Source organism: Leptinotarsa decemlineata, unplaced genomic scaffold (genome assembly GCF_025532065.1).
Source record: "Leptinotarsa decemlineata unplaced genomic scaffold, Ldec_3_MD MMD2_tig00003902_RagTag_RagTag, whole genome shotgun sequence".
NCBI lineage: Eukaryota > Metazoa > Arthropoda > Insecta > Coleoptera > Chrysomelidae > Leptinotarsa > Leptinotarsa decemlineata.
This window is the reverse complement of record NW_027412598.1, coordinates 1,674,560-1,696,650: the sequence shown is the minus strand read 5'-3', so window position 1 is coordinate 1,696,650 and position 22,091 is coordinate 1,674,560. Positions and strand designations below refer to the sequence as shown.

Here is a 22,091-nt window from a genome sequence, read left to right as displayed (position 1 = left end):
CAAGAAAGTACTTGATAAAAATAGCTGCGTAAACGCAAGCGAAACATAAGTGAAAACCACCTATTGGTGCGACACCAATAGGTATTCTGTTTTATCATTTATTATGTTTTATATATATATATATATATATATATATATATATATATATATGCTGAACTGGTTTTTCCGGGTATTTGATCCGTGTATGTGATATTATCTCTAATTTCACCGACGTTTCGACAAAATCTCATTTGTCATTATCAAGGTGTGCTGTTACGTGTTCAGAAATTTGTTGACCTTGCTCAACTCACTTCTTACTATAATGGTAAAATGGTATTCGTTATGTGTTCAGAAATAGATTAGTCCATAAACCCTCTACTACCTACTATTTAAACGTTGTTGAGTTTTACCTGCGTTCTTCTTCTTCTTAGTTGACCTCATCTCCCCGTTAAGGTATTGAATATGAAATCTGAAGTTTTCACGGATAGGAATATGCTGAACTGGTTTTTCCGGGTATTTGATCCGTGTATGTGATATTATCTCTAATTTCACCGACGTTTCGACAAAATCTCATTTGTCATTATCAAGGTGTGCACACCTTGTTCAGCATATTCCTATCCGTGAAAACTTCAGATTTCATATTCAATACCTTAACGGGGAGATGAGGTCAACTAAGAAGAAGAAGAACGCAGGTAAAACTCAACAACGTTTAAATAGTAGGTAGTAGAGGGTTTATGGACTAATCTATTTCTGAACACATAACGAATACCATTTTACCATTATAGTAAGAAGTGAGTTGAGCAAGGTCAACAAATTTCTGAACACGTAACAGCACACCTTGATAATGACAAATGAGATTTTGTCGAAACGTCGGTGAAATTAGAGATAATATCACATACACGGATCAAATACCCGGAAAAACCAGTTCAGCATATATATATATATATATATATATATATATATATATATATATATATATATATATATATATATATTATGTCCTTTTTATATTACAGCCCTCGATAAAGCTAATAAACATTAGCGAAAGCTCGGGCAGCTAAAAAAAGTGAATATTTATAAGTGATTACATATTTCAAAATGAAACAAAGAGCCTTTATTTCGTCGCTTTGAGAACTGCGTATCTCCGGATGCAGATTTGACATTGGCAGTGATCAATGTCACCTTGGGTATGAATATAAAAATTAGTGATGATATATTCTGAAATGAAACAAAAGAAAATCAAAGAGTCTTTGTTAGATGCCTATTCAGCGTTGACATTGATCCATGTCACCTTGGATTTGAATAGCGCAACAAACACATGAATTCTGCTTTTTTTCCCATTTTATTTGAAGTACTAGATGTGATGATGCGACTATTATTAGTGAAGATACAACTTTGTGCCCTCTTGGCATCGTCTCCGTTTTTTTTTCTGTCGATGAATTCTGCATTCGTTTCCCTTTCATTTGATGTGCTGCACGTTGAGATCCAACTATCATTAACAAAGATGTTGCTTAGTGTCACTCTGACATACTGCGCCATCTTTGTTTTTCCTCTGTCGAAGAATTTTGCATTTCTTTTCCTTTCATTTGACGTGCTGTACGTGACGATTCGACAATTATTAACGAAAATGTGGCTTTGTGCCCTTCTGACATGTTGCGTCAGGTTTGCTTTTTCTCTGTCGATGAATTCTGCATTCGTTTCCCTTTAATTTGATGTGCTACAGGTTGAGATTTAACTATCATTAATGAAGATGTGGGTTAGTGCCCTTCTGACATGTTGCACCATGACATGTAATGACATGTTGCACCATATTTGTTTTTTAGTTGTCGATGAATTCTGCAATTCTTCTTCTTTCATTTGACATGATGTACGTGACGATCCGAAGTTTTTTCAATGATTCTCTTTGCAATTCTTCTTATGCTGTTTGACATTAGGCGCTCGATATTATATTTTTCATAGTCTACACATTAAATCATTTGAAATAAGTACCCGCATCGACCTGTTGCGACTAGTATAGCGAAAATAGGTTATGAGGTCCTTTTGGCTTCGTAAAATGATTAACTATGTTTTTTGACATCTAAACGAATCCATTGATGTTAAAATCATCGGAATCGGACGACCGAAAGTGACCTGTTTTTGACGGATTCGAAACCTTTTCACCCTAAGGAATCCAAAAATACCATTTGTTTCAGTATACGATGATTTTTTCATTTTTTTGTCAACAAATCATGTGTTTTGAATAAAATTTTTGTAATTACATTACACTCGTAGTTGTTCATAACCCAACAACTTTTAATTTCAAATATGTTCAATGATTTTCTTTAAATGTGCAATTCTTTCTATGCTATTTCACATTGGACGCTGTATATTATACTTTTCATAATATACAAATGAAATCATTTGAAATGAGTACCCACATCGATCTGTTGCTGCTAGTATAATGAAAATAGGTTATACGGTCCTTTTGACTTCGTAAAATGATTAATTATGTTTTTTGACATCTAAACGAATGCATTGATGTCAAAATCATCGGAATCGGACGACCGGAAGTGGTCGTTTTTTGATGGATTCGAATCCTTCTCACCCTAAGGAATCCAAATATATCATATGTTTCAGTATACAATGATTTTTTCATTCAATAAATTCTGCGTTTTGCATCAAGCTTCTGCAATTGGAATAAACTTATAGTTGTTCATAACCCAACATTTTTCAATTCCAAGTTTTTTCAGTGATTTTTGTTGAATTTGCAATTCTTCCTATGCTATTTCACATTAGGCGTTGGATATTATATTCGTTACACCATCTTTGTTTTATCTGTCGGTACACTCTATACAGGCTGATTTACGGTGGATGGCACATTAGACGTTTCTGGTGAACCAGACAACGGATCACTTTGAAAATTTAATGGAGGGCATATTCGGACATTCTCTAGCCAACTAAAATATTTTCGACAATGCGGTGTTGCCGCTTCTATTAGAAAGCAGTAGCAACTTTGATTTTTCAAATGGAACACTCTGTATATAATATTATTTTTGGAATCTCCAACAATTGCCCGACAACTTTTCTTGATATTTCCCTATACCTATCTGTTACCGTTTTCGAAATAAAAATTAATTTCAATTTTTTTTTTTCGAAAATCATGACTTCTAAAAATGCCGATATCTTTTAGTTAAGAAGTACTATGATATCGAAATTTGGTTTGGAGTTAGGTGATACTTGGACACTTCCCACACGTCAGCCTAATCTCCGTTACTTCAATACAGGGCGGTAAAAAAATACAGTTTTTTCGTTTGGTTGAAAAAGTTACTGAAATTTGATTATTTTAAATGGAACACCCTGTATATTATTGAAAATTCGGAAAGCTGCTGAAATTTGCTTTCTTTCTATGCATATCATACCTATACCTAACTAGTCAAGTTTCGGACTTATGAACATTTATTTGTGAAAATGTCCCTTCAGAATGGTATTTCCATTCGGTATTTGGTAAGCAGGCCATGATTACTATTTGACAGTAGCGTTGTGACATTCTCCTAATAATATCGACATTTTCGTCACTTCAGAAGTTGCAAATACCTTCAAAACGATGGAACAAAACTATTCAAACGAAGTTCTTATGAATTTGTTTATTATTTTTGGACAGTGTGACAAAATTATCAGCAGAACATGTAGAAAGTTCAATGAAATGTATCCGAATCTACCGCCAATGAACCTCAAGAAATTTATACGAATTCAGAACAATTTCAATGCATTTGGATCAACTTTAAAAGCACCAAGAAACTTGCCTCGACCCGTAACTTTCGAAGACAACCAGATTAATGTCTTAGCATATTTTCACGCATTTCTCGAGTCATCGATAAGAAGTGCTGAAGAAGATTTGGGTATAAAATATTCATCGGTTCGAAGAATCTTGCGAAGACATAAAATGCATGATTATAAATTCACCAAAATTCAAGCAATGAAGCCTCAAGATCCTCAACAGAGAGTAGAATTTTGTGAAATGTTGTTGACACGCATTCAAGAAGATCCACTTTTTTTAAATAAAATTATTTGGACTGATGAATCGAAATTTTCGAGAGAAGGGATTTTCAATAGAAAAAATCGTCATTATTGGTCCAGTGAAAATCCTCACGTCACAAAAGAAGCCGGATTTCAAAAAAAAATTAGTTTTAATGTCTTCTGCATGTTGATGGACAACAAATTGAGGTACGTGATATACGAGAAGTCATTAACATCCAGAAGCTACCTGAATATTTTGGAGAATACTGTAGACAGTTTCATGGATAATCTGCCACTCGAAGATTATCGAAACTGTTGGTACCAACTAGACGGAGCTCCTGCACATTGCACAAGAGAAGTGAGCGCAGAACTGGATAGACTATTTGACGATCGGTGGATGAGGCGCTTGGGACCATGGAATTGGCCAGCGAGATCACCCGATCTTAATCCATTAGATTTTTATTTGTGGGGAATGTTTAAAGAAAAAGTTTACAAAATACCCGTGCGTTCGAGAGATGAATTGTTAGAAAGGATTGCCCAAACATTTGAAGATTTGGATCCCAATGAAATCAGATCTGCCACCATGAAAGCAGTCAACACCCGCATTTTAAAGTGCTTGGAAGTGAACGGCCAGCGATTCGAACATATTTTGAAATATTCCACATGATTGTTTTACTTTTTTATAATTATTCATATCAATATTTCCAATTTCAAGTTTCTTGGTGCTTTTTTTAAGTTTATCCAAACATATTGAAATTGTTCTGAATTCGTATAAATTTCTTGAGGTTCATTGGCGGTAGATTCGTATACATTTCATTGAACTTTCTACATGTTCTGCTGATAATTTTGTCACACTGTCCAAAAATAATGAACAAATTCATAAGAAATTCGTTTGAATAGTTTTGTTCCATCATTTTGAAGATATTTGCAACTTCTGAAGTGACGAAAATGTCGATATTATTAGGAGAATGTCACAACGCTACTGTCAAATAGTAATCATGGCCTGCTTACCAAATACCGAATGGAAATACCATTCTGAAGGGACATTTTCACAAATAAATGTTCATAATTCCGAAACTTGACTAGTTAGGTATAGGTATGATATACATAGAAAGAAAGCAAATTTCAGCAGCTTTCCGAATTTTCAATAATATACAGGGTGTTCCATTTAAAATAATCAAATTTCAGCAACTTTTTCAAGCAAACGAAAAAACTGTATTTTTTTACCACCCTGTATTGAAGTAATGGAGATTAGGCTGACGTGTGGGAAGTGTCCAAGTATCACCTAACTCCAAACCAAATTTCGATATCATAGTACTTCTTAACTAAAAGATATCGGCATTTTTAGAAGTCATGATTTTCGAAGAAAAAAATTGAAATTAATTTTTATTTCGAAAACGGTAACAGATAGGTATAGGGAAATATCAAGAAAAGTTGTCGGGCAATTGTTGGAGATTCCAAAAATAATATTATATACAGAGTGTTCCATTTGAAAAATCAAAGTTGCTACTGCTTTCTAATAGAAGCGGCAACACCGCATTGTCGAAAATATTTTAGTTGTCTAGAGAATGTCCGAATATGCCCTCCATTAAATTTTGAAAGTGATCCGTTGTCTGGTTCACCAGAAACGTCTAATGTGCCATCCACCGTGAATCAGCCTGTATTCGTTTCCCTTCCATTTGATGTACTGCACGTTGAGATTCAACTATCATTAACAAAGATTTGACTTAGTGCCCTTATGACATGTTGCGCCATCTTCGATTTTTCTTCGTCGTTGACTTCTGCATTTCTTATCCTTTCATTTGACGTGCTGTACGCGACGATCCGATCATTATTAGCGAATATACCACTTAGAGCCCTTCTGACAGTTGTGCTGTCACAAATTATCACACACGCCATCACCTCCCACGCTGACTACGTCACTTTCAAGGTTTCAATGTTTTATCACTATTATTACTCGACCCACATTCTCCAGTTCAATTTCATCTAGCACAATCAATCGAGCGATATTTGATTTCTCCATTCTGATTAGCTGGCCGACACTACTCTGTAACAGAAGTTAGGTTGAGTGTTCCACAAGGTTCCGTTCAAGAGTCTGAAAATTCGCAAAATGAATCTTCATATGACAGAGCATGGACTTTAGTCATTTCCTGATGATGCTTACTTGGTTAGCGGAACGCGTTAAATGATAAATGACTGTCATATTGAAACACGAAAAACCGTTACGACAATAACGATGAAACGATAACGAATAAACGCACGGAAAACGGTCGAAAACGCACGAAAAACGATCGAAAACGTACGAAAAACGATCGAAAACGTACGAATAACGATCGAAAACGCACGGAAAACGGTCGCACGGAAAACAGCCGAGACGTTTGTAAAACGGTCGCTTTCCCCATTTTCGAAAGTTAACTCCTCAATACGTAACCTTTGGTGTCATCTCCTTCTTCTCCTGATGATGCTCACTTGGTTAACAAAGACACGAGACTTCCGACACGTTGGAACGCTAGACTTCTGTTGAATCGACATGTTTTTTTCTTAAATGATGTATTTTGAAACGCCCTGTATACACATTAATATCATATTTCAAATCGACATGTTTTTTTCCTTAAATGATATATTTTGACGCACCCTGTACACTTCGACGTCATATTTGTTTTTCAATGATGTATTTTGAGATACCTTGTACACATTGAGGGATCGCACGTTGAAAACTTACAGCCTCGTGGAACTGTTATGTTTTTTCTTAAATGATGTATTTTGACGCACCCTGTACACTTCGACGCCATGTTTGTTTTCAATGATGTATTTTGAAATACCTTGTAACATTGAGGGATCACACTTTGAAACGATGCAGTCTCATTAATCTGTAATGTTTTTTCTTAAATCTGATTCATTATTATTAATATATCACTTTCGCGCTTCCAATTTTCATCGAGTCGTTTACGATTAATTCCAAAACCGGCAACGCTACATTGCCCCATATACAATGATTTATTGTACAACTGGCAACGCCGAACCTGCCATGCTGGCATGTATTGACATTTGACAGATGCAGTCTTATGAGTCTAGTGTTTACAGTGTCCTTCTTCAACCAATAGATAGTTCAGCTAGTGACTCATAGATGACTCTGTGTGTTCTATAACTTTTGTTGTTTTCATATACTTGTGTATCGATGAATCGAGCGCTTATCTTTGTGTGGTTACTGATAACAGGACATGAAACAATTCTGTACGATAAATTATTCAAATGAATCTCTCAATATCCTATACGCAAAGCCACGTAAATTCATACGGAACACCATGGGGGCTCTTACACACACATACACATCTTTACATGAAATATTAATCATTTCCCAAATCTAAGTATATTTTCCTATCTTCAATATGACAATGACGATTACAATCTACGGAAATCAAAAAAAAATGCTGTCGAGTATAATGAATGAGTCAATTTCGGTCCCGATAAAACTAACACTGTAAATACCCAACATTCGCAGTTAACTTCAATATCTTACGTTGGTGTTGAGGCTAAGAACAATGTCATGTTCGAATCTCATAACTACAAACTTTTTTTAATTAAAATCACGTGACAAGGGGGCCTGAGCGCTGAAGCGGAATCCAAAGGGGGCCGATAGGTTAGGTGGAGTACCGAGGGGCAGAGTTCCACGCTTAAATCGCTACGATACTCGTTCCATCCTGCGCCGATGACGTCACACGTTTCCCCCCACTCCTGTTTGAACCAAAAATTGCAAAAAGTTTAGCTCCATAAGAAAATACATAGGATTTTGAGCCAGAATCCGCCTTGTTCATCTACTTATGTATGAATGTATATATGTATATATATTTTTCTGTTTTCTCCTCTTCAGTAGTATTAACATTACTGTGAGATTGATGCTGTGATAGTTTTCTTTATCTTCTTTTCAAATTTTATATATCTAGAAAAAATATTTTTTTAAAAATTTGAGTAGCTTTATAATAATTGATTCTCATATTCATTTTCTTCTAATTGATTTATATATGTATCTTTTTTATGGCCTACATAGCTTCCTTAAGCTCAAGGCCTTAACCATAATATGTACTATATATTTCTTCAGAGGAGGTGTTCGAAATATCTACCAGCTTCTCTTATACACCTGCGACACCTTTTCTGAATGTTTTTGCTGAATTAATTAGTTCAATAGGAGTGAGAGAAGCAAAATTTTGCATCACTGCCGCTTCTGATTCGTATCTAGATTTGGCCAGCAATTCAAAAATAAGATTTTTCAACCTTCCCCAGAGGTAAAAGTCCACAGGCATTAAGTTCGGTGACCTGGCCGGCCAACGGTTTGGTCCTCGGTTGGCTATCCAATTATTACCAAAATTTGCAGCCAAAAAATTGGTGACAATTGCAGTGTTGTGAGGCGAAGACCCGTCTTGTTAATTAAAGAAAGTAGTTGGTTATTAAATTCACAGGTTGTCCTTGTAATTCAGTGCTGCATATTGACTGTCATCTAAAATTTTTTCCACATGTGGGCAGTTGAATAAAAAAGGTATAATCTTGAAAAAAAATGGAAATGAAAATTAACCAAGTAAAAAAACCTTGATAGCATCGTTTGACTCACTGATTTTAAGTGTTTTTAATTTCGCTGACGTGGTGGGTGTACTTATCCTGCCTAACCATGCATTATCAAAACTGGGGTGTCAAGACATGGTCGAAGATCTTGGAAATTTTAATCATAACATCGCTTTGTATTTATTATAAAGATAGGGTGATATACAGTGTGGCCCACTTAAGGTGTATTTTAATCATTTTTGAAAGCAGAGATTTGATTTTTGGAATAGCGTAGACCTTCATGGGCCGCACTTTTTCGCAATACTTAGCCCGAGTGACAGCCTTATACCCAGCCTACTACGATCCCGCGATATTCTACTTCGCGATGGAGATACCGAAATAAGTTTTTTGAAAAAATTGCTTAGAAATCAATTTTGACCCTACATACCGAATTTCAACCCAAGTCCGATTTTCAATTAATGGTTCCGAATAAGAAACTACAGAAATGATAAAATAGTCAAAATCAATGAGGTAAATGTATTGAAATAACTAAAATTGATGGTGTTCCATGTAAGTGCAATTTATTACCATTCATTTAAAGTAGAACTCCTGTGAATGATATCTGGATTTCATTTCATAACGAATGTTTGGAATACAAACTGAGTAGAAAAAAGTATCTTCTGTATCATTCAGTGTTCATGTTAAAGTTTTTGTTTCGAAAGAATTTTTTTCTTTCGTGTAATTCAATGTTTATATGAAAGTAGCTGTTTCAGGAGGGCTTTCTTTCAGTTTGTGTCTGAAAGTTGCTTCTTTGGATGAACTACACATCCATGTATAGAGTTACCTATTTTCAAATTGATTACTTCCTTATAAATTTAGACATTGATTATTCTTTGGAAGAATCCCACATTTTTTTGTATCAAGATGGAGTAGTAGAAAGCCAAAAACTTTCTTTCCCAAGAATTAATCACTCCTAAAAATATAACCCCTTCAATTCAAATAAAACTGAAAATTATTATTTAATCAAATGTGAGTTGATCAAATTTAATTTCCTTCACTAGCCTGTCTTCAATTTTGAGGAATATGAAGATTACCAAAAAAATTCTGTTGTCTAAACTTCATATAGATTTTTATTGACCTTCCTTTCTTTCTTTCAGTCAACGTATGACGCAATAAAAATAGAGAACTGTTTCAGGTCACATTTAATGTAAAAGAATACAAGAGGATAACAGGTGGTGTCAGCACTCACATTGGAAATAATGAAGGTGCCTTACTTATAGGCATGCGTGCCCCTAATCTCTTTGGTCGAGGGGAACGTGTTCAAGTAGAATACAGCCATGGCTCGAAAAAAACCAGTAACTTCAACGTAGCATTTGTAAAACCACTAAGAGGAAAGCATCGTCCAACGTAATTTGAATTTTAGCTATATCCTTATCAATTTGAGAAATAAATGTTTTTGTAGTATCACCACAAGCATGTTCCAATCCCAATCTGAATGGCCCACATCCGGATATAAACAACTTGAGAGAGGACTGCTTTTTGACATAGGTTTCTACTCAACTCCTTGGGTAATTGGTACTCGACAAGTTGAAATACTTTTATTATTGTTTTTTTTTTCAGCTGAAGCACAATATTCAATGGGAAGCAAATATTAGGGACTTAAGCGTACTTACTAGAACGGCTTCTTTTGATGTTAGAAAAGAATCTGGACTCAGTTTGAAATCGGCATTGAAACATATTTTATCACTCGATTTGAGAGATGATATAATTTTTCCATCAGAAGGTTCCCTATTCCAGCTTACCTCAGAGGTAGCAGGACTGGGAGGAGATGTGGGTTTTTTGAAAAATGAATTTTTCTTACAAGAAAACTATGCCATATTGGAGGATATAGTGAGTAGTTCAGTCACATTTTTTAAATTGTTAATTGATATTGTAAAATTCCCTGATTTATCATGGTATATTGATTTTCTTTTCTAAAGTTTAAAAACTCATTAGTTTCTCTTAGTTAAGTTTCATAAAAAATTAAAGTAATTTATGACTAGGTCAAGTATAAATATATTGGACATAATTTCACTTAAATTTTACTGGAGTGTTTTCCCAACACCAAATCATTATTTTTAACACCTCGACACGTGTTTCGATCACCAAGTGATCATCTTCGAGAGGAAGATTAATCTTCCTCTTAGTAAATTATAGTATATTATGTAAGTTGAGTTTTGAAGTTCTATAAATTCTCTAGTGGAATTTTAAATATTGAAAGTTCACTAGTCTGCACAAATTCTTACTGTGACTCAATCTTCAAACCTCTAAGCAAAGAAAAGATAGAGAGGGAATAATAAATATTGAGTCAAAATACAAGCCTCAGGAAAACGCAGTTTAAGTGTCAAAAATATAAAAAAAGAAATAATGTTGAGAGACTATTGAATCTTGACAATATCAGAAACAACGGTACCCAATTTTTTTTTGTATAAATGTTCCCTTTATAGAGCTGTTATATTCTGGACATACTATTTATCTGTAACAGAGTCCGTTGCCTTATCACTCCTCATGAAATAATCGACTGCAAAGATTCTGGAAATCTATTCGTGAGTTAACTATATTCTAATGTCATCTACTATTAAATACAGCAGGCATATTGTTTTCAGAATATGATTCTATACAAACATTTATAAAAAGAGGTCAACAATAAATACCCCATAGTAAAAAAAATGTGTATATTAAAACCATCTCTTACAGGAACATGAAAACATTTTTAGTAATAATATCCCAACTTGTGGAAATTGTAAAATTTTAAATATTTTCGTCAATCTCTTTTGCAATTCGTATTCATTGAAAAATTGAAAAACATACAAGCTGTTTTTTATGACAAAATAATTTGTATAGGATTAGTCAATGTCCTAAAATTAAAATAATACCTAGCCTATATATCTAAGTCTACAACATTCATATCACAAAATGGGAACATATATATATCTAAAAAGTCTGAAATCAGCGCATCTACAGAATAAAAAACTTGATTCAATAAAACTTCTTTCAATGCTGATTTGAATAATTTCAGTTCAGGAATAGATTTCATAGTCAGTCAATGGTGATTTAATAAAAATCCTTTAGCCAATTATTGATGGAGAATTGAAAAGGACCTTTTTTTTTTGAAAAAGGTATATGTAGATCATTATGTTGTTTTGTATTGACTGAATGCACTTGAGCATTAGTTTTAAAATATTTCAAATTGCACGATACAAATATTCAGACTTCAAAAATAAACAGACATGGCAGAGTTGACATTTTAAAACTGGTTGTACTCGATACACCAGCAATACGACGATTTTTTTTCTGGGAGATGTCATTGTCCAAAATACAATGCCATATCTCAAGTGAGATTCTGCCCGAGCAAAGTACAGCATAATCAACTGGTCATGAGTAAGAACATATCCAAAATTACAAAGCATATAAATCACATAATTCGTATTTGAAACGACTGCCTCACAATGTCTCCTCCAGTCAAGACACTCATACACCTAAAAATTTCACACATAATACTGTAATGAACCTGAAGCCGGCCCTGACCGTTATCTCAGACACCAAACATATGACTCACCGCGAAAGGAATGCGATCGACGAACCGCCACGAAAAGAATAGATGAGTACCGAAACCCCTAGAGGTATCTGAACGTTCGTTACCAATATAAAAGGTCGGGTCCTCGCTCAGAGAGGGAGTCTGTATCTAGAAAGTGAATCGTGCGTTTAAAGAAAGAATTCTAACCGTGAAGATAAATTAAGCGTTAGGTGCTAAGTGTTGTATATAAATTAGTTGTGATAGTGAAATATTGTTAAAAATAAATTTGTTTAAGACAGTTAATTCTTTAATTCGTTACAATTGGTGATCAGAAATTAATTTTAAAAATAAATTTGTGAGCGCTTGGTGGACACTCTTTGTATTACAGTGAACTTGACTATAAGACTTATTTGTTTGCGTAGAGACTGTTGACTCATTGTGTTTCGCGAAGTGGACAGTACCGGACTACGGAAACATAAACTGATAGACCTTTCTCGCGAAAAATAGACTTGTGAAAATAAATAAGTGTTTCGGACTCTATTAAAATAAGTGGACATTTTCAGTTTTGTGGAAAATAGACAATAAGAGACAAAATGTGTTCGAGGAAAGTGCGCCTAGTGGACTTGAAAGTCGCTGAATTGAAGCAAGAATTGGAGGAGAGAGAGATAGATTCTCCAGAAGAGACTATGGGTACTATGAGTACTCCAGAAGAGACTATGGGATAACTTGATTGAATCAGGAGAAGATCCGGAAGCATATTTATTCGAAGTTTCTGGGGGTGATTCGAGTTCAATAATGAGCAAACTCGATGAGAACACCAAATCGCTGAAAGATGAACTTCAACAAAATTCGGTAAGTCTGGAGGAGAAGCTTCTAGAAAATGCGGATGGCTTAAAGAAAGAACTTTGTGGTGTGGCGAGTCTACTCGAAGAAAGAATAGGTATCATCGAAACAGAGATAGACAAAATCAGAGAGGAAATCAAAGGGGAGATCAAAGATGAAATCGGGGCAGAAATCAAGAGAATGAAAGAAAAATTAGGCGATGAAATCAAAGGCGAATTTGAGGTAGAAATCAGCTAGATAAAGGAAACAATTAGCAAGTTGCGAAACCAAATCGTTAATTCTGCCCACCCCACAGAAACGGTTACCGAAAATACAATTCCGGAAGTGAAAGAGTTCAAAGCCAGTTCTGAACCAGGAAAGCTCTCCATGAAGCCGCCCCAGTTCGACGGAAAAACTTCTTGGGCAAATTTTCCGCCGACAATTTGAAGTTGCGGCCAGAGCGAATGGATGGAATGCAGGAGAAAAGGTGGTAGCATTAACATTGGCGTTGCGTGGAGAAGCAACGAATATTCTGCAAAGCATCTTGGTATGGACAGGCCCACCTAGAGCACGTTTACCATTCACAGCTGAAGAACCGCTGGCAGAAATCAGGAGAATCCCTACAGGAGTTTGAAGCAGACATAGCTCGATTGGTCCGTCTGGCATATCCTGCTACACCCGAAAATGTAATGGAGCGGTTAGCAGTTCAGGCATTCTTGGATGGACTTAGCGACCAAGAAATGAGGCAGGCCTTGACACTAGCTCATCCCAAACATCTCGTGGATGCACTGACAAACGCTCTGGAGTTTGAGGCTGCAAAACAGAGCAAAGTTCGAGCTATCGAGGAAGATGGACAAGTGCCTGCTGATATTGAGGCCACCTTCAGGAAAGTAATGAAAGAAGTGTTGCCTGAGAGGAAACAAATAAGATGCTGTAACTGTGGGAAAATTGGACATGTGCGTAGCAAATGTCCAGTTTTCCCAAATCAGGAAAACTAGAGGGGGTCGATAAGAGGGGCAATCGTCGGCCTGTACCCAGCAAGCCCCCGTAAAAAACGCATATGTTGCCGTTCTCCGAAGACAAGACAAAGGTGTTTTCGTAGACGGCCTCATCAACAAGGAGCCTTGCACCATGCTGCTAGATATAGGTGCGACGAGAACCATTCTTGGGCCAACCTTTGCCAAAACACCGGCAAGAATTGAACCGTCAAGCTGGAAGTTACGCATTGCAACAGGGGAGCCAGTCAATGTACTTGGAGAAATACCAATTGAATTGGTGTTGAGCAGCACAAAATTGAAACATCGTGCATTGGTGGCGAACATCGAGGACGATGCAATCATTGGAATGGACATAATGAATTCCCAGAGGGTTCGAGCTGAATTTCCAAGACGGCATCCTAGGTGTCGGCGGAGAAGAGCTGGTGCTTCATGGAAGAAGCGAAGAGACGATCAGGTTCCTGTTGGCTGAAGACGTGTGCGTACCTGAAAGGGCTGAATCTTGAGGCTCGCTTGGACGGAAGTGCGAGCAGCGGCAAGGTGGTAATGTTCGAGCCCAAGATACACGATGAGAAAATTGGACGAGGAATCGCACTAGCGAAGACCATGTTGCGTGTTGATAAAGTTGTGCCAGTCAGGGTCATTAATGTCAACTACCTTTCCGTGACCTTGAAGAAAGGAACCATGCTGGGACACTGTTCGTCCATTTCCTCTGTGATACGGAGTGTTCTGTTAGCCAAGCCAACAACTTGCCTAAAGAGTTGGAGAAGTTGATTGACATTTCCTCCAAGGATATACCACCAACTCACCGATCAAAACTGAGGGAGTTAGTCAAGAAGTACCAAGAGATCTTCGATATTAGAGAAGGAAAAGGCGGCAGAACAATTGTGGTTTAGCATAGAATCGACACTGGGAATGCCCGACCAATCCGACAATCAGCTAGAAGACTCCCTCTTGCCAAGAGAGAAGAGGCAGACAAGATAGTCAGCGATATGGGAAAAGAAGGAGTCATCGAACCTTCTGACAGCCCCTGGTCTTCCCCAGTCGTGTTAGTGAAGAAGGACGGCTTGACAAGGTTCTGCATGGATTATCGCCAACTAAATCACGTGACGAAGAATTACAGCTACCCTCTTCCAAGAATCGATGACACCCTAGGCACGCTAGCCGGCTCCACAATTTTCTCGTCAGTATAACGTGGGTAGTCCATTTGACAGAATCGCCATCGACATCGCCGGCCCGTTTCCAGAGTCCGACCATGGGAACAAATACATCCTAGTAGCCATGGACTACTTCAGCAAATGGGCAGAAGCCTATGCCCTGCCCAACCAGGAAGCCTTTACCTTCGCTGACGTCCTGGTAAAGGAATGGATATGTCGATTGTGTGTCTCATTGGAGCTGCATAAATGAATAAGACCATAAACCGCCACTTGTCCAAGGTAGTCTCTGACCATCAAAGAGACTGGGACCAATACGTCCACCTGTTCCTGTTGGCTTATCGTTCAGCAGTGCACGAGTCAACCGGCCAAACCTCTGCCAGTATTATAATGGGCCGAGAGCTGCGGCTTCCTTACGACCTGAAGTTTGAAGTTTGGGACGCCGCCAGAACAAGACACTGCGGGGAAAGACTATGTCAGCAAGCTTCGGCAGAGAATGGACGACATCCATGAACGAGTCCGTCTGAACATCCGGAGTGCCAGCGATAGAATGAAGAAGGTCTATGACATTAAGGCGAATGCTGGAAAATTCGAAACCGGTGCCCTAGTTTGGCTGTACAACCCTAAGCGACGCCGTGGTTTATCACCGAAGTTGCGGAACTCGTGGGAAGGTCCGTACAAAATCATGAAAAAGATTAATGACCTCGTCTACTGAATCCATAAGCCACCTCGAGGAAAGCCTAGGGTCGTCCATTTTAATAGATTGGCTCCTTATGCTGGAAATCACGATCAAGTTCGCGACCTCAGACCACCAGAGGATGGAATGGCGTTCCAGTAATTCATGTCCTTATACTCGATCAGACAGAAGGTCGTACATGATGTAACTCGAGAAGAGCCCCGAGACCTTTTCAAGGTTCCAGTTGATTAAGCACTAGCTCACCACATGCCAGAGGATCTCCAAATGTCCAAAGGTATCGCTGTCGTATTCAACAAGAAATTCAGTCAGCTCCAAACATTACGAGAACAGAATCCAGAAGTCGGAGGAGTGCTACAGTTGAAGAAGGGTCAGAGAAACATCTTCTACTTGGTGACCAAAAAGCATTCTTGAGACAAACCGTCCTATGAAGATGTCTGGAGGAGTCTTACTAGACTGAAGGAGACGATGCTCGACCAGAATCTCGTGGACTTGGCAATTAGTAATTGGTAATTAGCCTCTGGGCTCGGCAGGCTGGACTGGAGAATTGTGAGAAGCATGTTGGAAACGATCTTCAGATCCAGCGGCATCCAGATTTTGGTGTTCGGTAACCATCTTCCACGACCGTGCATGAAGACTGTGGAGTGTTACTTCCATCGAACTTCACAGTGCAGCCATGGGGAGTCCTACAGGTATCGACACACGCCAAGGATGACATTTCGGGATGAAACGTCTTTAAGAAGGGGGCAATGTAATGAATCTGAAGCCGGCCCTGACCGTTATCTCAGACACCAAACATATGACTCACCGCGAAAGGAATGCGATCAACGAACCGCCACGAAAATAATAGATGAGTACCAAAACCGCTGAGGTATCTAGAACGTTCGTTACCAAGGTCGGGTCCTCGCTCAGAGAGGATGTCTGAAAATCTTAGAAAGTGAATTGTGCGTTTAAAGAAAGAATTCTAACCGTGAAGATAAATTAAGCGTTAGATGCTAAGTGTTGTATATGAATTAGTTGTGATAGTGAAATATTGTTGAAAATAAATTTGTTCAAGACAGTTAATTCTTTAATTCGTTACAATACTTTGTCAATTTGATAATTGACAATTTTTATGTCTATATTAGCTACCTGTTTTTGTTCATTATGAAAGGATACTGTATGTGTTTTTTTGCCTTGAGATAAAGAGAATTCCAGCAAAACCACTGATAGAAATTTGGCAATATATTATTAGACTGTGTTTCTAATGCTGCATTTGCTTTGTTAGAATATAGAATAGAAGTGTCATTTGCATAAATTGCAGATGACACTCCGTCGTTTTTATGCTCTTTGATTCATATTCTAGTTGCTAATTTTCATACCACCTCAACAAATGGAATATTTGCTTCTGTATAACGTTTTCTAGAACAAATAAAATCTCCGTCAACTATGTTCTTGACAATGTCAGTTCAAATCGACTCAATGAAACAAGGGATTTGGCTATAATATTTGATGCGAACCTTTCATTCACCACCCACCTCAACACCACCATCAATTGTTTGATATTTCATTATTTTATTGAATTTGTATCTTTAGTTTATTCAGTCAATCAATAGTCATAAACAACTAATGTTTCTTGGGATGATAAAGACAATAACAATAAAGCTCTTGAGTTTCTTGGTTTCGTTTTCTGAAATTGTATGGATGTAACAGTTGGTTACCACCAGAATTATTTACCTAGATCTGTTTTAGAGTATGCGTCACCAGACTTATAACCTTCTAATGATCTCACATTTGGAGAATATAATTATTAGGAAATACTTGATATTGCGAATCTTAACAATCTTTCTTTTCGTAAAACAAATACAGATATCGTTACCTTATTCAAAATTATATCAGGTGACATTAATTGTAATGAAGTATTACGTGAAGTCTTTTCCGATTACCTGTTCGTTCGACCAGAAACAATGATCTTTTCACTATCCCTAATCATCTTATTAACTATGGATACTTCTTACCCATGTCAAGGTTTATGCAAGAAGACATCCGTCTCAATTGTAACTTTACAGCAATTTCACTGAATACTTTTAAAACAGTCTACCAATAGAATTTAATATTTGACCACCTGGGATGTTGATTTTAGGTTTATATTATTTCAATTTCATATATTAACATTTGTGTCTAATAGGTAATTACTGTATTTGTATATTTCTTTTTCCTTATGGGGATTACCTGTACCTGGACACCCTACATTTTGTTTTATAAGAGAGAGGACATTGTTAGATCAAAATCTTCAGATGATGTGGTGCTGCAGGTTTTTCCGGGTTTTCCTGCAGCTGAAAAAGCAAATGCGCCACTGGAATCAATGAAGTCGCCCCGGAGCGCCAATTAATTCTTATTGTTGTTTTTATTTTATTTTTATCGTTGTTTTAATAAAATACCTGTACACATGAATGAATAAATAAATAGAGAGTAATAAGAGACCCCGAAATTAAATGTTATTTGTTACAATTGTTGATAATGTCAATGTTATTTCTTAGGTATATATACATTTTTATGAAAGTGTAATGTTCATCACATTGGTTTATTTTTCATATATGACCAGTTGATTTAATTTGATAGATGTTATATCTCAACAGAAAAATGTAATTTTTCAATTTCAGGTTCTTCAAGGTTGTTTTTCAGCCGGCTACATGGCAAATTTAAATAAAAATATGAAAGTAAGCATACCAGACAAGTACTTTCTTGGAGGACCTCTTTCGATTCGAGGTTTCGAAATGAGAGGAGTTGGGCCTCATTCCGATGGTGATGCCTTAGGATCTATGGCATTTTGGGCAGCAGGGCTACATTTGTTCACACCTTTACCTTTCAGGCCTGGGAAAGGTGGTTTTGGAGATCTGTTTAGGACACATTTTTTTATGAATGCTGGAAATATAGGCAATTTTCAGCTAGGTAGGGAAAAATTAGATTTCTTGATAAAAAGTAATTGATATTTTAATTGTGTTTTGTAATTGATATTTTAATGGTGTTTTTTCTCACATATCATTCAAATGATTACAATTTCAGTGTTTTTATTAAATACTCAATTTTGTATAATCCTCCATATAATGATTCATCCACAGATAGAGATGTACATCAATATTGGTCATAAACTTTTTTTCATCATCTTGAACAGGGTAAAAATAAAAAGAGTTTTGAATGCTTTCTACAACTTCATATGCGATTTGACGACTTTTTTGAGTACTGTGAATGAAATAAAATGAACATTAAACAATTTTAAATTTTTCGTCAAATTTAAGTGTTTTATTCATGTTTCTTATGATGCAGAACTTTTTGTGGAAATGTAACTTGGGAAATTTTTAATGATATAATTTTTTGAATATGATATGTTGAAAAATATTCCTCTTGTATTTGTGAACAGTAATTTCTTTTTTTTTTAACGAAACTATTTATATTGACTTAAAAATTTGTATTTGATACGTGTTTTAGCAAAGAACAGTAACCTTCTGGATAATCTTAAAAAAAATCTCAGAATATCCTATGGATTAGGAGTAGCCTTGAGGCTTGGAAATATGGCAAGATTAGAAGTGAACTACTGTTTTCCATACATTTTTGATAAAGGAGATCAAATACATCCAGGAATACAATTTGGTATTGGCGTCCACTTTTTGTAAGTAAAACTGCCAATATCAAAGAAAATTAAGGCCTTTCCAACTCACTGACCTCAAGTTCCTTGTTAAAAGCGGTAGTATTTTCAGTGCATATTTTTCAATAAATATCATTGTCATAGATTATGAATCATGTTTTTAATAAATTATTATTGTTACATGTTGCGTTTCAATATTTAAGTTTCTGGAATCTTTGGCATAATTATGAAATGGTTCCTTTTACAAACTAAAAATATCACACCCTACTTAATAATATGACATTAACTGTCAATGGCCTAATACCGAGACATTGTATCATAATTATTTCCAATGAAAACACTTTTTCCACACCAGAACTGAAACTAACCAAGTTAGCATCATCAGGAGATGACTAAAAATGTAGCTTTTCTTCTATTCAGAGAAGCCAATGTTCAAAATCCAGGTAATAACATAAGTCTACCAAAATTAACTTAAAATCGAAGAAAAAATAAATTACCAAAGGAATGTTTTTATTGTTCATGATTTCGTCCAATAATATTTAATGTTGAGAGGGTATTATATTTCTCCTTATTCGGAAACTGGGTCATTTCTCTGTAAGCCAAAATGATTATTTTAGGTGTTTATCAGTATAGGCACCTAAAATAAACTTTTTGGCTCTTTTTCATTACTTTCTAATTTTTCAAAGTTACTCGAAGTGTATAAAAAAGTATACAGCCACTCCATTAAATATAATGAGAAAATACCTCAAACTCAACTAAGATTAGGTGATAATACTGACTATTATCGCTCCTTCTCACTGTTCATTAGTAAACTGAGAAGCCATCCGAAAAAATGACGTAATTTTTTTACCCATATGTAGTTTTTCTTTACAATCTTAGCAAGAAGGAGATAAAATGACCTATGAACTATCTATGTGATGAGTAGAAAACTCAAACCTCGCTTAAAAATAATTTTAAACGGCGGTGGTTTTCTGAGCTTCCACATTAACCTTCAATTGGCAAATAGCGTTATCTGAGCTTCCACATTGACCTTCAATTAGCAAATAGCGTTCTGTCTCCTTAGCTTTTACCCCAAACAGGAAACTACTGATATCGGGACTATAAAGTGTTACACTGTTCTCTAGTTTTGATGAAACAGGTCTCGTATTCAAAAAGGTCTTTTATTTTCTACTAGCTGGGAGCCGCCTGACTTGTCCATTTCTCCCAAGTCTTCGATAAACACTGCTGCTTCATGACCTTACCACAGATTAAATATTTAATATGTGACCTTACTGTGTTTAAGACACCCATTCCAACAATCTTGCACCCTGTGCAATTTTGTACAGCTCCCGGACTGGATGTATGTCATATTCTTCTGGACTTGATTTGGGTTGTCTTATACTTTGTTTGCCTCCTGTGAGCCAGTGCCTCACAAATATGGCGAACTGTTTTTGTCCCTTTGTTACATTCCCTACAGGTCTCTGTTGTACAACTCTATTTTGTTGAGGTGTTCTCTCAATGGATAGTGTACAGTCAGTAGCTCTATAATTGTTCTGAGCCAATCCCTGATTTGTTGAAGCAGTGTGTTTTCGAGTATGTTTTCCCAGTACTCTATGTTTTTTATAGACTCACTTTCCAGTCAACCGTATAGTCGAAGTAAACGATACTGTGCACTCTTGAAGTAGGCGGCAGTCTCAAAGGCCAAAAAAACCAATACTTTAAAATGATTCGATAGCGAATTAGTCCAGGTGGACTGTAGACTTGGCGGTTCGTATTGGATAATTTTTACTAACCGAGTTTTATAATTGCTGAAAAGTCATAAAATTATATTCGAAGTCATATTAGGGTGACGAATAGAAATCGGGGGTTATCTCCATCGACAAAATATAGTGGGGACCAGTTTTTGGACGCGCATAAATCAAATCATTATTAATTTCACTAGTTCGGACTTCCATTGTCTACTATATAAAATGATTTGAAATCCCTGAAACAACTAAAAAAGAAGAATTGAAAATGAATAGCTGAAAATAACAATTATATTAACCAAAATAAACCAGAAATGAAATAATAGTGAAATAAAATACAAGTAAAAATAGAACAATTGAATAAATAAAAATGAAGAAATGAAAAAAGAAAATAAAAATAAAAAGTGGAGAGATTCTAAGTCACGTTAGTTCACGACGTTTCGATTGTTAGTATCTACAATCGTCTTCGGGTGATGACTGGACTGATTCCTCCGAGAGATGACTATTTATAGGTCGTTCGAGTACTTTCACTTATCCCCGCTTTCCATTTTCCGCTTCACTGGTTCCATGGGAGATGACCGTTTTGGCGGGAGTTGGCAATTTTTCGCTTGATGATGGGTTTCCATATGTTGCGTATTTCTACGCTGGCTTGGCTGAATACGTTGTTGGACAACATGTATGCGGCTTCCTTGAATTTTCTCCTAAACCAATGATCTTCTCTGTGCAAGATCTCAGCTTGGGACCACTCGATGTTGTGTTGATGGGTCCAAACATGGGCTGCTATTCCTGATTTGCTGGTTTCCCCTAGCTGTGTGTGTTTCTTGTGCTCGGCAATGCGAACATTCAATGGCCTCTTAGTTTCACCAATATAGGATTTTCCGCACTCACAGGGTATCCGGTAAATGCAATTCTTGGAATCGCAGTCCGCGTTTGGTGGCCTGGTTTTCGTGAGGCTGCTACGGATAGTGTTATCGGATCTGAAGCAGGTTCTGATGTTGTACTTGGAACCA

The 22,091-nt window shown here is 36.5% G+C and overlaps 1 protein-coding gene across 2 annotated transcripts in view; it reads left to right on the top strand.

Annotated features, from left to right (window-relative positions):
* The window catches only part of LOC111514219 (sorting and assembly machinery component 50 homolog), a 45,006-nt gene extending 25,469 nt beyond the window's left edge, over positions 1 to 19,537 (top strand). For both annotated transcript variants that reach the window (XM_074178506.1, XM_074178505.1), the window contains 5 exons: positions 9,707 to 9,918; positions 9,974 to 10,079; positions 10,132 to 10,401; positions 18,375 to 18,663; positions 19,201 to 19,537. In XM_074178506.1, coding sequence (XP_074034607.1) covers positions 9,707 to 9,918; positions 9,974 to 10,079; positions 10,132 to 10,401; positions 18,375 to 18,663; positions 19,201 to 19,385 — 1,062 coding nt within the window. In that variant the 3' untranslated portion in view covers positions 19,386 to 19,537. The remainder of the gene's footprint in view (positions 1 to 9,706; positions 9,919 to 9,973; positions 10,080 to 10,131; positions 10,402 to 18,374; positions 18,664 to 19,200) is intronic.
* Positions 19,538 to 22,091: the final 2,554 nt, after the last annotated feature.